The following is an 18,069-nucleotide window of genomic DNA, read 5'->3' on the forward strand; positions in this document are numbered from 1 at the left end:
AAGTAATAAAGATATATGAACGTTATATTCAGGTTCTTAAAAAACCTTCCTTTAAAGATTTCAAGAAAGACATCCATTTTAATATGAAAGATAATATAAATATAAATACAATAGATTAATAGATAGATTATAGATAGATAATAGATAGATAAATATATAGATAGATAATAGATAGAAAATAAATAAATAGGTAATAGATAAATATGTAGATAATAGATAGATAAATAATAGATAGATAATAGATAGATAAATAGGTAGATAGATAAATAGGTAGATAGATAAATAGGTAGATAATAAATAGATAGATTAATATAAATAGATTTTGTGCTGTTTTTTTACAGAAAATCAACTACTCACAAAGACAAATGGTGGTCGGTCTTGGTTTTTGAACCAAAATAGGTTCAAAATTATTTAAGTAAAAAAAATTCCGCAAATAATAAGGAACGTCACGTTTAAAAACAGAATAAAATATTTAACCAAATGAACGAAAATTATTTAAAAAAAAAACATTACACAACTAAAATGTTTAATCCATTAAACTTAAAAAAAATTATATGAAATTAAAAGATATTCAACGGATTTAAAATTGCTGAATGACTTCGGATCTGTTTACATCGTCGTGAATTTCAAATGTAGAGATACATTTGAATTAATAAAAGATTTTTCTCGTCAAAGTTAGTGCAAAAATATTTTTGTCATATTATATTGAGAATGAAATTTATATTTTAGTATTTTTATCTTAACTGTAATGTATAAGCAAATAAAATATAAACGTAACTGTAGATTTTTAAACTTTTTCAGTCATTCTGAACACTACATTTCGTTATAAACCACTTTAGACAAGTTCAAACTAAATTAATCTGTCCGCTGCAGATATAGCCTTAAGTTGTTTTTAAAATATTAAGATTTTACAATGGAAACTTTTTTTCAGTTATTTTTTTTCTGACACTCTATGATATATCTTTGTTTATATTAAAAATGTTAACGCCAACACACTAATTAACAAATGTTACGTTCAGACCTATAGAGAAAAGTGTACTTCGATGGTGAACATTGAGATATTTTCAATAATATAAAAAATAACATTTTATTTCATTAAACAGTTAAGTTTGATTAAAAATAAGATCATATATCTATTAATACAGTATTTCAATTCATTTCTAGGGGTGCTTTATTCCCCAATTTAAAAGTCATACGTCAGTACCAGAACTGTAATGTGCTCAAGTAACAATTACTTCGTGAATAGATGAAGACAATACCTTAGATTTATATTTTTGCAATGTGCAACTTTTTTATCGACGAAAATTTTGTTCACGCTAAAATTGGTTATACCAGAGTAATCATATGGCCAAGGAACAACTTCTCCATGCATAGATGAAGACGATACCTTAGAAATATATTTTTGCAGTTTGCTAAAATTAGTTATGCCAGAGTAATCATATAGCCAGGGAACATCAACTTCATGAATAGATGAAGACGATACCTTACGTTGATAATCGAACTCTGAACCATTGTTCACGCTAAAATTGGTTATACCAGAGTAATCATATGGCCAAGGAACAACTTCTTCGTGAATAGATGAAGACGATACCTTAGAAATATATTTTTGCAATATATTTTTTATCGACGAACTCTGAACTTTTGTTCACGCTAAAATTGGTTATGCCAGAGTAATCATATAGCCAGGGAACAACAACTTCATGAATAGATGAAGACGATACCTTACGTTCATAATCGAACTCTGAACCATTGTTCGCGCTAAAATTGGTTATACCAGACTAATCATATAGCCAAGGAACAACTTCTTCGTGAATAGATGAACACGATATGTTAGGTTTAAAATCTTACAATGTGCAACTACTTTGTTGACTGACTCGAAACCATTGTTCGTGTTATAGTTGGTCATATTGGAAATTCAAAATGAATACAAAAAATTCAATTATTCTTAACATTTTTGATGGTTTTTAAAAAAATATATATTTAGGTATATATATATTTTAATATATTTTATATATTTTTATATATTTTATATATTTTTATATATTTTTTATCCGGCTATAGGTCACTTTTCACTTTTAAAATTAAAATTCAACGTTTATTTAATATTTTTTAATATAGTTTATATCACGACTTTTCTTGAAAGTCATCATCAAGGTTCAGGATCTAATATAAATTAATATTAATAAAATCTTCGATAGCCATTTTCAGGGAAACATCAGAAAAATATTTTAATAAAATTTAAAGTGTTTTTAAATACAAATAGTAAATTATAGTTTTTTTAGCCCGTTAATAAATTTTTATATAATATTTTTGGTGACAAATAAAAGAATAAAATCTATATCTAAACGTCATGCTTTTGATTCCGTTGTCTATATTACAGTACAATACATATATACCTTTATATATATATATATATATATATAATATATTTCATAGTATATATAATATATTTCAAAGTATATATAATATATTTCAAAGTATTTTGGAGTATTTGAAGTATATATAATATATTTCAAAGTATTTTGTAATTAAAATTATGAAACAAAACATTTGGTATGAAAAAAATGCCATCAGCAATTTTTAACGAAAATTCAAATAAAATTGTCATTAAAATATATAAATGATATTCAATCGATTGTTATTGACAGCATTTATATTTAATAATAAGCAATAAATTATTGTGGTAAGTAATTTTTTTGTTTAACAATAAACAATTTAATTTTAATTTAAAATTTTAATTAAATATCAAAGTCATGGTCATAATATAAAGTGAAATCCATGTAACGGACATGTCTTTAGCAAATATTAATTAAGAATTCAATAATACATTTTAAACTTCAATTCATATATCCTCATTATATTAGTAGCTAGCTATCAAAACATCAACTTAAATCTTTTCTATTAACACCAAATAGACCAAATAGATCAAATAGACCAAATCATGCAAATCGAATGTCAGTGGTTTACTTATCATTTTCAATGCGTATCAACTTTACAGTGTACACCCATTAGTGGGAATCTTTTCAACAGTTTCATTTGGCATGTTGTTTATCTGTCCATGCAACTGAACTCTGTGAAAATCACTCTGATTAATTGCCATTGGTTTAACCTGCAGCATTTTCTGCATGAAACGATGTAAATAAAATCCGCAGAGGCACGGGCAAGGGCATGGGCACTGGCACGGGCACGGGTACAGATTGGGAATAGCAGAAATATGTCCGTTCAACAGTTTGTACAAAGCTCACTTTACTAGAGAAGAAAGACGAATCACTTAAAAATACTGGCATTTAAATTCCATATTTCTTTGTATTGGATTAACATATTTCCATTAGAACTCTCCATGAATTATGGATTACGCTAAACCGTTTAATATTTTGCGGCTCTTACTCATCTGCGCTACAGCGTGCATGTTCGTTCAACTGTCGAAGGAGGACATACAAATGATGGACGGACGTCCAACAAAAAAGTTAAAAATTAAAAAAAAAATTTGTTTTTATCAATCGAACTGTACTGCCTTCTGGGATTTTAATATTTGAATTTTGAGCTCTTCAACTGTATGCTGGAAAAATTTTTTTCAGCGTTGTTGATGCACACAGTGGGTAGATATTGGACATTCAAGTGTTGAGTATTTGGTACTACTGTAAGCTGTTGACGTTGGATTTCACACGAACAGATACTTATAGGCTAAAAATAAACTTCCATTCGTGCAAATTGTTAATATAAAATATGTTTACAACAATTATAAAAAATAATAACGAATTAAAGCAAACAACATAAATAAGTAATAAATAAATACTGCCACATAGAAAAGCTATTATTTTGACAGTTGAAATTATTTTAAATTGCCGCAGGTCAACCGTTTGAATTTTATTTAATTAATGCTTAAGCATTTCATTTGATTTGTATTGAATATGAAAAAATTAATAGGAATAAAACATGAAAATGCATTTGAGCTCTGAGCACTGAACACTGAACACTGAACATTGCAATCTAAAAATTAAAAATTGAAAATTGATATCAATAAATAAGACACATACAACTGTCAGGAATTAAATTTTAATTTTGTGTTGAAGAAGAACATTTAACTAATCGAAAATTGATGTAATTTTTTCAAAACCATATAAAAAAAACAGACACAAATTGAATTTTTATGAAAAACCCAAAATTATTTTAAAACCCATCAAAACAGTTTTAAATATTTTATAGAAATAATGTGACCAAAAAAAATTCATTTTTTTTCTCTCATTTTTAAATGAATAAAAGGAAAAGTTAATTTTTGTAAAATATTTTTTATGAAAAAAAAATCCTATATATCCTTGACAAAGTATTTATATATAAAAGCATGCTTAGTCTGTTGAAGTGATAAACAATAATCCAGTCAAAGCGTAGAGAGGGGTTTTGAAGAAACCTCGCAGTTAATAGAGAGTAAAAGTGCTCAAGTGCACGTACTCAAGTAGACTCAACATAATTTGATAATTAGAATATATTTCATTAAACATTACTAAATAACCAACAGTGTTAAGAAATATGCTCCCAATATTCTCTCTTAGACCCAGTACAAATTCAAAGAAATACACAGAATATGCTAAATATTTTAATATCGTTCCGAACAACAATAACCTTTATGTCATATAATTCCACCGGTTTTTTCAAAAGGAAGTAGCAATTTTTTCAGCTTCAGACAAATAACGGTCCAATATATTTTATTATGAATCCACAATATAAATAAAATTTCATATATCTATTTCTATTTTAATTTTTTAAAAAACGATGAGAAGACAATGAAGATTTATCATTTCATTGCAGGTGATCCCGTTGGGTCTACATCAAATGGTAATAGTGCAAATACTCGTAGTGTGGAGAATGTGGTTGGTGGAGTCAGCGATATGCAAGTGTTGGAAAGTAGTCGTGAAAGCAATTTAAATGAATGTTTGGATATTTGTGTTGGTGCTGGGGTGAGGGAAGTAATGAACGTGAGTCATGTACCTGAAGGTCTCTATGAGAGAATTAACAGTTTTTCTATTCGAAGATTGTGAAATACAATTTATAAAAAAATTAAACAATTAAACAATTTTAACAATTAAAAATAAAAAAAAAATAATTAATTAATACAATTCTTCTACAGCGAGTTTATGATTACGCTATAATATAACAGAGCAAATGAATTTGTTAATAAATTTCAGAGCAAATTAACAAAACTCCCGAAAAATGTGCCAAAATACAAGTCAAGTATTTTTTTTGGTCAGTTGGTTAATGAACGCTGACTCTGAGTTTCAAATTTGGCAGGGCACAAGTTCAATTCCTGGTACTTACAGTCTCAAAAAATTATTTATGAATAACTAAACACAAAAAATATTTCCAAGACCACTGATGATGGGTATTTGACAATACTTGAAACAGCTGTATGATCAGCCAATTAATTAAAATAATATAAAAAGAATTTTTGTTGTTGTAACCTTTCTCTGAAATTTATTAAGCAAAATAATATTTATTAATATTATTAATATATTAATATATATTATTAATATATTAAATATATTATTAATATATATTTAGGATAATCTATATCTACCCAAAATCCTCAACATCGTTTACTAAAGTGTAAACTGAAGTAATTAGATACTTGAACATACCCAATATAATGAACCCTCTAAATAACCAAAGATCAGGTTTTTACTGTATTTCTATGCAACTACTCGTATAATGCTCGTACTCAGAAGTATTTCGTTTGGAGAACAGTTGTAATAAACAAAATTTGTCTCCTGACTTAACGAATTAGGAGTGTAAATCTGTTACAGAATGTTGTCAGGAAACAAAATGGACGTCTGTAACTACTGTTCCTCCGATCGTTGTAATTGAACTGCAATTCACACAAACGAGATCACAAACGAAAAACAGTTGATGGATATTTTGTTCGCGGAACATTAAAACATTAAACGCGAACAATAAAAATGAAATATATTAATATTATTATCATTATATTTGAATGAACATTGTGAACACTTGCGATAACCGTTTCTTCGATTATGGCGATTGATTCTCATCAATATATGCAAATAAAAAATAATTAATAAATTTTTCGTTTGTGATAAACGAAATATATTTTTGGAGGTACACTTCATAGCTAACTAATATTGAACGTGATTCAACTATATATATTATACATTATTGTTTTCATGTTTCATATTTTTTAATATTGCAGCTAGTGTCTGATACACTATAAAATCACAATTGAAAATAATTTTTAATAATCAATGATGATTTAATATTGAAATTACTCATCAACTCATCATATTTATATGCTTGTTGCATGCGTTAAAAGAATTTTACTTTTTTTGTAGATTTTTGCTCTACAATTGTAAATTGATTGAAATTGTGAAAAATTATTTAACCACGTAATTTTCATTTGCGTCATTCGTCATCGAACTAAATTTATTTTGCATGCAACATAAATACTTTTTCTGTACTATGAATGGCCGAAAGCGACTCAAATGCCTATCCTTCTTTATCAGATGACACTGTACACTGTACACTGTACTCTACTGTAAGCTACTGTTGAGCTTTGGAGAAGCATATGCAATTATTGCATATATTGAATATAATTATTACATGAACATCAATAGGACTTTCACAAAGATAATGACTAACTCCCATAACAAGTGTATTTGCCTAAGGCTTATTCAGTTGGTGGTCAACTGAATAAGCACAACTTTCAAAAGAACTCAAAATGTAAAAATTTTGACGTGGTATTATTTCCGGATACAGAAGTGTCACTTATGTAGAAAAGTTGAAGAGAATTCAAGCTCTTGGTTAATAACCGTTCTAAATAGAAAAATTTTGTTGTGACGGCCCTATGCTCCTCCGCTCCTCTGCTCCTCCTAGGAGTTAAAGGAATTTATATATATGTATATATGATATCATATGATATATGCTAAATTGGAAAAAACCAATTTATTTGGAAGGCTTAAAGTGTGGTCAACCGCATACTATGCCAATGATTGAATACATTCGAAAGGATAAAATGTATGCATTAGTATTTACAAAGCGTTCATGGGGAAAAATTTGTATCTGCGATTCTGTTTTTAATATGGTGGATTATGAGAGATTTGTAAATCGTAATAAACATATTAAATAATAATAAGAAGAGATACAAGCGTTTGCTCTATTTAAAATTTCATTATTGTATCATTACGATTTCAGTGGGAGAGTGGCAGTTACGGAAGGAAGTCAAGTATGCTTCAACGAAAAGGAAAAAATCGGAACAAATAATATTGTGCTTGTTTCTTGTGTGTGTCAACAAATATCATAAAATGAGATGAATAGTATTTTATTTTTTTTTTCACTTTTCTGTTTTATTTTATAGATATTTGCACGTATGTATATATCACAATATGCAGTTTTACATTTGTTATATTTTACCCTACTACCCCACTACCCTACATTTATGGCTTATGGAATATTAAAAGACAAGACGTGACAAAGTGACATATCGATTATTAATGTCACCTTCTACGCTTCTATCGATGATGTGGTATAATACTTGTATAAGTAAAGAACAAAGGATACACTACCAAGAAAAGTTCAATCAAACTATATTGTGGAAATATTGCACAGATGCTGAAACAACAATGCATACGTTCCGAAACAATTTTAACAGAAACAATATAGATGTATGTATATTAAAATTGTTTTCTTAAAAACATATTAAAAATAAATAAAATAATTTTTTCTCTAACACAAATTTGTAGACATTGCCATCCATGCATTGCATACCAATGTACCAGGAATGTGTAAGGAATTTAAGTAAATCTGTGAAATGTAAATTTAATTTATACTTAAGCAGTGAATTTTCATATTAAACATCATATACGTTATATATTTCTTTATGCATTTTTGTGGTATAAAATATCTTATGAGTAAAAATATTTAGTAAAGCAATTATTTTCAAAAACAAAAATCATTTTTGCAAGTTAATGAATCTCACAAAAGGCAGAATGTACACAAACATTTTGGAAATACAATTTGAAAAAAAAAGTAGTAAGATTAAAGATTAAAATAAAGTTAATTACGATATAAAAAACGTCCTTCAATGTTTATTTTAATAAATTTAATGTCTGTCACACAGTAGATGGTCAATGCATAATTAAAATAAAATAGAATAATAAATTCAAAAATTGAAACAAAATTGAGTGTTTTCTATTTATTTGCGCTATCTTGAAATTTAGACCCATAAAGCGATTGCTAATATAATATATAAAAGTCCAACAAAACAACAATTTAAACTAAAAACCATTTTCTATATAAACAGATACGCAGATAGACATCGCCAAATCGATTAGTTTCTCAAATCGCTTTAATCTCTAGAGCCATAAATATTATTAAAGCGAACGAAATACTTAGTGCGCAATCAGAGTAAAAGCACGTTTAATACTCTTCTAACCTGTCCTATTAAAAAAACTTTAACTGGTCGTACTGCAAGGATCTCCCGAATTTTGAGCTGAGTATGTGGGGACTTTTTAGAATCGGGCTTGCAAATGGTACGGGCTATTTATATCTTTAGAAGATTTTTTCTACTCGATACCAAAAAAAAAAAAAATCTATTAGTTTGGACTCCTCTATAACGAAGTCATCGGGAACGACAAAATGCTTCGTTATAGAAAAGTATGTGCAATATGTTATAGCAGTCTTTGTTATAAAGGAACTTAAAAAATTGTTTATATCTTCACGGCATTTTACTCAGAGAACCTTAAAAAAATCTAAACACTTAAAAAATATGACGAACTTTAGCAACGTTAAATATATTATTGAGATGATACTCTTAAATAAAATTCAATAAAGCGTTTAACAAATACAGACTTTCTTTAATTTCTAATCATTTTTAAAAGACTACTAGAAAACATTGCAAGCTTGTGTAAATTTTTTTGTGATATATGGCAATGGAAACATGGATCCATAACTATACTTCGGATTTAAATCGGCAGTCAAACTGAATGCACAGCAAATAAAAATAATAAAAATAATAAATAAAAAATAATAATAAATAGAAAATAACAAATAAAAAATAACAAATAAAAAATAATAAATAAAAAATAACAAATAAAAAATAATAAATAAAAAATAACAAATAAAAAACGATAAACAAAGAATATTATGGTCTTCAAAGAAAAATGAAGAAGAAGAAGACAACGCATCAGGCGCTTTGCTAATATACACGCCTTCTTCACTTTCGTACTCCACGTACGGTGTATGCTCAATTAACCTGATAACCTCTTGGGAGAGGGGGTTGATTTATGCTTTCTAAACTTGATAACCTGATAACCGCTTCAAAGATAGGGTCTTTCTTTACTTTTTTTCATCCGACTACCACTTCAACCATATTTTATATTGAAACATTATTATCTATGCTTATAATATCCTTACAAAACATCTGGGTGTTTATTTAATGTCGTGATAAAGCTAATCTAACTCAGAAACCATTTAGTTACGGTAATCGTGATTAACTTGTAGAGGACTAAAGATCTTATAAAAGAGTGTTGTCGTGTGCACTACGACCATGCTTCTACGACATGATAGTATGGACTACATATAAAGCGTAAATCTCTCTTTCCGAAAAAGACCTTTAAACTACAAGTACCTACTAAGTTCTTAGTAGCACCTATTTACGGATCTCTAGATCTCTTGATATCGGATCTCTTTGACAGCTACAGATATCGGATATGGCTACAGTGGTGCCAACAACTGTCTTTTGACAGCTTAGAAAATATAGCGATCAGTGATTAGTTCGAGGTCTTTGTGAATTGCATGTGTGATAGTATCTAACGTATAATTTGTTTTACCTTCATTTACGCGTAATTAATTTTTACAAAATCCTTTCAAACAAAGATATTTCGTTCTACATTAACAAAGCGTTACACTTGTATCACTCAAATTTTGAATAAAGAGATTTCAAAAACTAGTGAACTACAACAACATAAATTCTTTTATTATTTTAATTAAGTTTTTAGCTGACCAAACAACCAAATACACATTCTCAAAGGTCTTAGAAATATTGCTTGTATTTAATTATTCGCAATTAATTTTTTGAAACTACAAGTACCAGGGATTGAGCTCGTGCCCTGTCAAATATGAAACTCAGAGTCAGCGTTCATTAAACAACTGACCCAAAGCCGTTTGTTAATTTGCAGTGAAAGTTAATTAAATCATAAAGCAGCTCTATGGATTTTAAAAATTTATTGAACTACTGATAATCAGTCGACGTCTGTCAAATATTTTAATTTATTTAAATTAATCCCGATCAGTTTCTGGGCATGCACAATAATAAGTAATAATAAGTAGCACTATTTATCGATGCTATAAATCAATGCTATTAATATCTATGTTATTGTTTTTATTATTGTTATGGTATATATAATATATCATAAAGGAACAATATGGCATCACCGGTAGCAATTTGGATGTAGAATAGCGAAGTGGTGTATATAGAACGCGGGTATTATTTTATTCTCTAACAATAAAGTATGAAGAAGAACGATAGCATTTATGTATTTTATATAATATGTAAAGTAATGGGCTACCAATGGTAGAACCAACCTAATTAAAAACTTCAATTCTCCCACAGCAATATAAGTTTAAAACTCGTCTGTTGTCGAAACTATAAAACTATCATCATAACTTTGAAAAACTGATTTAGTGTACAAAATTGAAGTGGCAATAAACATCGCAGTATAAATAGTTTCGTTATTTTCAACATTTATCAATAACTTTTTTATACACATTTTTTTCACATTGGTTTGCTAAATAATCAGATTGCAACCGTAGAATATATGCTACAGAAGAAGAAAAAAAGTGACACCATTTGTTGTCATAGAATCCATGGTGGATGCAGTGCAGAGAGCATTTCTACTTGAATTTCAAATGCACAAAAGTGTTGCAAAACTAAAAAAAAAAATAATAGTCAAGAAAAAATACGAGAATACTGCAACAATATACCAGTGATCAGGTGTTAAATGCTTCAAAGAACCAAATCTGAAAATAAAAAATTACTTTGGTTTCTTCCTCTTTTTTTTCACGTAGAAACTTTAAACCAAATCAACCGACAGATAGACCAGGCGGAATTACTTTTGAATGTAGACATATATGTACCCATATGTGGACTAGAAAGGAAGAAAGGAAACATGAAGCTACAACAAATAAAACTCATTTTATACGTGGCTGTTGCATACATATCCTTGCATATCCTTACATATCCTTTTTAAAGTACAAATCAAAAAATGACAAATCTCAAAGAACAAATTTATAGAGAATATAGGAAGAAGGAATAGTAAATAGAAAAAAAATAGATGAAACGAAATCAACACATCAAAAAGTTTAACTACGCGAGAGATATTTGGGTACCGAAGCAATATGACTTAAAAGCAAATGCCTCCAGCATTTTATTGTGTGCTCGTATGCGATTTCCGAAATAAAATGCAAAGAATAGAATGGATTTTCTTGAATGTAGGAATACTTATGCAGCAATAGAAAACGAACGAACGTCACGAATGCAAGATGCTATGCTACAGACTGACAGTTGAATGAATGTTGACTGCATTAACAATAGATACTCGTATACGAATAACAGCGGCAAACACTGGAAACGCAGCAGCAACTGCAGCAACTGCAGCATCATCCGTAACACCAGCAACATCAGCCACATCAGCTACATCAGCGACAGCAGCAGTAGATGCAGTAAAAGCAGTGGAAACCGTAGTAGCAGTAGAAGTAGTAACTACGAATATAATGACAACAACAAATATAGCAACAATTGCAGCAGCAAGTAGGAGGAACCACAATGTTTAGTATGGTAACGAGTAGATACTGCAAATATGTGCTGTTTGATTGTTGGCCTAAATCCCAAAATAAATTTCAAATCGTTTCTTTTTTATGTGCTGCTGCTCAATAGAAGAGCCTGAACTGAAGCTGCAGCTGTAGCTGAGCAAGATTATACAAAGTGCTGAGCTACAGACGAAATAAATGAAATACGTTAACAAACAAAACAGTTTGCAAGAGCAAAAAATGAACCAAAAACAAATAAGAAGATTTAGAAATAAATATTCAAGATACAAAAAATATGAAGAAGAAAAACAAAGCAATATAACCAACCATATTGATTTAATTGGTTTTTTTAGCAAGTAAAACTTATATAAGCAATAAAATATTTATAAGAATTTTGAAAATATAAAAAAGTCACTTTCAAATTTATTGCTTAAATCTGCTTAACCAGATATTGCGACACTTAACCAGATATACGTATATAAAAATTTCTAGAGTTCCAAGATATTGTACTGGTATTTAAAAAATTTAAACCATTTATAAAACTTTAAAACCAAAACCCTACGAACTCGTACAGTTGCAGATTACGGCAGAAATGGCCTAAATAAAATATATCTAAAGTCCTTAAAGGATTTTTGCGTACATTTTATGCGCTTACAGAACTTTGCGGGCACGTATAAGTGTTACTTTGGTAACGTTTTTTTTTGTTTTTTGTTTTTTATGAAATTTTTTTTTTTCTTATATATATACATTTGTATGTGAAGTGCTATTCCATATCGCCGTGCCCGTATTTATACTTTATGTAATATTTTGTACAAAATTCAAGTCATCAAATATTTAAAAAATTTTTATGTGACAATCGTCTAGAAACACGTGCTCTCTTAATAAAACAAAAGTAGTATGAAACATACAAATACAAAAAAAAAAAAAACAAATAAAGATAAAAACAAAAAATTTGAACAACGTGTATCCATTAAATATTTATTAAAAGGTATAACATTTAATGAAATCGATGACAATATCAGCACTCTAGATTAAAGACATGTGCCATCTCATATCGCAGCGTGTAAAAGCCAAACTGGCCAAGTTATTTGGATAAGTTGGCAACATTGTATAAAAGGCTGCTGCGAAAAAAAAACTAATGAATAAATAATAATTTAATAAAAAAATTTTATCGCATATGTAACATATACTCGTTATATTAATTAAAAATAGTTTCAAGAAGAAATACTACGGATACATATATATAATAACTGAGAAATATCCTACTACTCTTAGAGATATATTAGCACTTCCTTAAAAATGTAATGATTTAATATCGAAATATAATAAACCCTAATTACAATCTTTACTAGAAAATATAGCTCTTCAGAACTGTATGTCCAACCATTTTAAAAGTCATTAAGCTACAATTAACTGACAAAGAAAAATTACTAGGTATGGACTTCGACAGAAAACCTAATTGAAAACAAAGTAACTATGATAGCACTATGAAGTGATATAGAAGAACACAGTTTTAATATAAAAAAACGCAGTGAAAATACAAAAGAACGCACTGCAACTATAGACAAACACACTGCAAGTATAGAAAAACACAGTTCTAATATAGAAGAACGCAGTGCAAATACAAAAGAACACACTGCAAATATATAAGAACGCACTACAACTTTAAATATCCACACTGCAATTATAGAAGAACACAGTTCTAATATAGAAGAACGCAGGTGCAAATACAAAAGAACATACTGCAAATATAGAAGAACGCTGTGTAAATACACAAAAACTCACACTGCAAATATAGAAGAATGCACTGCAAGTATAGAAGAACACACTGCAAATATAGAAGAACACAGTTCTAATATAGAAGAACGCTGTGTAAATACAAAAGAACGCACACTGCAAATATAGAAGAACGCACTGCAAGTATAGACAAACGCACTGTTAATATAGAAGAACGCCACGCAAATATAGAAGAACACACTGCAAATATAGAAGAACACAGTTCTAATATAGAAGAACGATGTGTAAATACAAAACAACGCACACTGCAAATATAGAAGAACGCACTGCAAGTATAGACAAACGCACTGTTAATATAGAAGAACGCCATGCAAATATAGAAGAACACAGTTCTAATATAGAGGCACGCACTGCAATTATAAAAGCACACGCTGCCAATATAAACGAACACACTCCCAATATAGAAGAAGAACGGACTGCAGTCGTACTATATCAAAACTTACTTCTTCACACCTTATTGGTAAAAAGAAAGCATGATAACCCATGATAATCTTATGGCCTATATGACTGTTGTCGTAGTATAGGGCGTAAGATCAATATTATTATTGTATAATATTATAGTCTATATGGTCCATATGGAAAAGTCCATATGGAGTCAAACGAAAATTTACTTGAGTTCGTTCGTAGCTGCAGGTTTTTAAAGATTATTACTTCAGTTAGTAACTTCGAGAACTTTGCTTTGAGAAATAGTGTACGTATTTGGAATAAAAATATATATTTGTACTATTAAATAGTGAATATACTTATACCAAAATATATCAGTTTATACAGTTGCCGATAACTCTTCTCGTTTCTTCTCTGTTACACTCACCATACAGGATGCTTTAGGAATATATTTGGAACAACTGAAAGATCTGTGCTTAAAAATAAAAAATTACAACATATACTGTTATTTTTGATAAGATGAAAATCATTTCTTCAAGACTTGCCAACAGAACGAAAGACAATAACAAACAAATATAGGTATATAAGAATCGAATGAAATAAGAAATCAGTTTTTAGAATAATATTTAGAATAACTACAATAGGAACAATTGAACTGATATAATAGAAGTGCTTTTTGTTTAAATCACATCCGACCAAAATGGAATAGTTTTTCTGAAACAATATGCAAAAAGCGAACGACTATCTAAAGTTTATAAAAATTCTACCTAGAGAAAAACATTTTGAAGAAAAAGTTAATACTTATAAAAGAAAATATATGCGCAAATATACGCATATATGCAAATAAAAAATTGATAAACAAATAATCATTAAAATAAAAAAAAAATATAATTTCTGTGATCTAAATATATGTAAAGTAATGACAACGAATTAATAGACAAGACTACATATAATTAAAATGGATCACATGAATAAAAGGTGTTCTGGGTAGTTTTGGAAGAAGAAATACTATAAAGAGAGATATTGCAATAATAAATAAATTGGAATCTAAAAGTTTAACTATAAATAATATTTAAACTATAACTAAACCAAGAAAAAGTGCTTATAGATTATGTATGAGTTTTTAGACATTATTTGATTAGTGCTACGTTTACGAAAATTATTGCTTTGGCGAAGGCAACTGTTCTATATTAAACCATAATATTCATTTGAACAATCTTTATTTAATTAAGAAAGTTGCAGCCCCAACTGAATCTGTACAAGTTTAAAACCAATAACATCCTAACTGCAGATAATGCAACTACAACTATGAGACAATGAGACAACATTCAATTATAAACAGGATGATAAGTTACAGTATAGAGAAATTCTATATGCATATTCCTTTTAGTCAGAACCAAACCAAACTATAATGAATTAATCGAAACTAAACTAAAAACTAAGTACGGATTATAAAATGCTCATAAATATACTCAGAGTTAGAATTGTTAAAGTACCTGAAGAGATGCTGCGTGACTACCTTTGCAGATTTTGGAAAGATATAGATACCAAGGTTATATCGCTTACTAAAAAAAATGTTGTCAACCTTCACTTTATTTTTCTGCATTTGAAGCAGTCTTGCGATAGTTTAAATCGGTAGCAAATCGTTAACAACTGTTGTCCTCTAAGTAGATCACAACGTTTAATCTTACTCGAAATTATGCAATATTTAAAATCGAGAAGATAAGCCTATGCGATTATGCGAATTATGTAGCACTACTAGTTATAAACAAGCAAGCGCTGGCTGAGTTGTACCAGAAAAGAAAATACAACACAAGCCGATTGGTATGCAAGCTTACAAATGAATCAATGGAGTTAATATGGATTTAAGAATATTACTGATATATAATGGTACTACGACAGTAGGACACAAAGTATTGTTTTTTGATCCCAAAAGTATCTAAAGTGTTTTTGACATTCAAAATAGTATTTAGTACATTGAATAAATCTAACATATGCTGAAGAGATTCATACTTTGATACGAAGGTATCATTTAAATGGCAATATTTTATTAGCAACTATTTTTAAGGATTTAATATATCCTAAGAATTACAATTATGAATAATTATCACAATTATGAATACAGACATATGCCAAACATTTTAGTCAATAGATTTATATCTTCTATACTATAATATATACTATATTATATATACTATATATTCTTTATACTTTTAAGAAGTCATAATAGCATTGCTTGTATTTGAAGAATCTTATCACTATTGTTTTCAATTACAGGATATACTATCTGGTTTACTAAAAGCCGTTAGAGATATAAGATGTTATAAATAACAAAAATAGATCTTTTTTAATTTTTTTCATTATTTAAATTGAATAATAATTAGTTTTTGATGTGAGATCTTATGCTATATTATACTTTATATATTACTCACTTTGCACATGACATAATCCAACTGAAAATTGTCCCAATTCGGGCATTTGTCTAAGTATTTCTTCTGTTACTAAATGAACACCTCGATGCTGTGGTCGTAAGTTGATTTTGCGTTGAAACCACGCCGAGCCAATTTGTAGACCCGAACCGCTACCACCACCGACGCCTCCTCCCCCACCGCCACGATGATTTGACGATGCCATTGTGCTATTGGACGAAGAACTGCGAATGTTGCTATTGCGGCTTGCGCTGTTCTTAATGTTGCTGCTGCCGCCTTTGGCGTTGCTGGCGTGCGGATTGCTGCTAATGCTACGGCGATTGTTGCGATTATTTCGTAAACTAGTTGCTACCGTTGTCGCCGCCGCCGCTGCCGGTGGTGGACTTTTACTTGATTTCCGTTGTGAAACTTTGGCAGTTGCAATTCCACTAGCAGCAGCAGCAACAGTTGCTGACTTTGTTGCCTTTGTGGTCGACGTCGTGGCGATCGTAGCAATTAATTGTATCCGCTCTTTAAAATTTCTAAGCAAGTGCACAAATTTAATTTGTTTTAATGTTTCGTCGTTTCAAATATAAATATATATATATATTAATATATATATATACGTATATATATATGTATAAGGAAAATCTTACTACTATAAAAAAAATTTTATCCTTCGACGATTTTAGATATTACTGCTCGCTAGTTTCTTTGCTGACTTTTGGTTGTTGCTGTTCGTTTTTTTTTTTGGTTTTGTTTTTTGCTATGTTAAAATTTGTTGCTGACTTGCTGAAATCTATCTCAGTTGCAACAACATATTTTATATCTGTGCTATCAGGAAACCAACAATTTTATTCTGTGCACGTTTCCACGTTGTTTCCTTTTTTCTTGTGTTTTTCTTCTTCTTTAATATTATTTTATTTAAATATTACGTTCAACTGCCTTTACCACTAATTCTTTTGAGGGAACACCTAGAAAAAATATAAGAAATTTTTTAGTTAATTTTTTATTGTATTTTTCAAATACAAAAATAATATAAAAAAATGAATTTTATGTATTATAAAAACATAAAAGTACAATACAGAGAAATAAATTATACAGTTAATATTTATATAAGTTACGGCTTCAAAATCCAAAGTCCAAATAGTTTCAAAGCTCTACGATAGTTAATAAGATAACAGATACCATATTTATAAAGTAATGAAGTAAATTGATTGCTCTATCTAAATTATTTTTTCTGCACATTGCGCTTATATCAGCTGCACATTATTAATTTTTTAAAGTCTTTCCAATACTTGTTTAATAATGCAGACTTTTCAAGACATCACTAGAACCTGATCAGATTTTCACTAAATGAAAAAGCTTCACAGATGTTATCTAAAGAAATTCGATGGGAAGAGCAAATGTTGCAAGAAAACAATAGCAGCTATCATTCCATTTGACAAAAAATGAAATACCATACTTCCAATCTACTAACTACACAGGTACGTTTTCTCCAAACACAATGTACAAGACACTTCAGTTCTAAGTGACGGAAAGCCTTAAGTAGTACAATGATAAAGTAATCAGCGACCACCAAGCGAATATAGTCAGATGTGGATAGCATAGAACAAGAGCAATTGGAATTTTTAGAAATCATATGTCCGAAAAAACTTGATGTTAA

The 18,069-nt window shown here is 29.0% G+C and overlaps 1 protein-coding gene across 1 annotated transcript in view; it reads right to left on the reverse strand.

Moving 5' to 3' along the window:
• Nucleotides 1-16,646, reverse strand: part of LOC119687816 (UPF0047 protein YjbQ) — a 40,880-nt gene extending 24,234 nt beyond the window's left edge. Inside the window, exon 1 of the mRNA XM_038102318.1 lies at nucleotides 16,428-16,646. Coding sequence (XP_037958246.1) covers nucleotides 16,428-16,629 — 202 coding nt within the window. The 5' untranslated portion in view covers nucleotides 16,630-16,646. The remainder of the gene's footprint in view (nucleotides 1-16,427) is intronic.
• Between the last annotated feature and the right edge of the window lie 1,423 nt (nucleotides 16,647-18,069).

Source organism: Teleopsis dalmanni, chromosome X, assembly GCF_002237135.1.
Source record: "Teleopsis dalmanni isolate 2A chromosome X, ASM223713v2, whole genome shotgun sequence".
NCBI classification, from domain to species: Eukaryota; Metazoa; Arthropoda; class Insecta; order Diptera; family Diopsidae; genus Teleopsis; species Teleopsis dalmanni.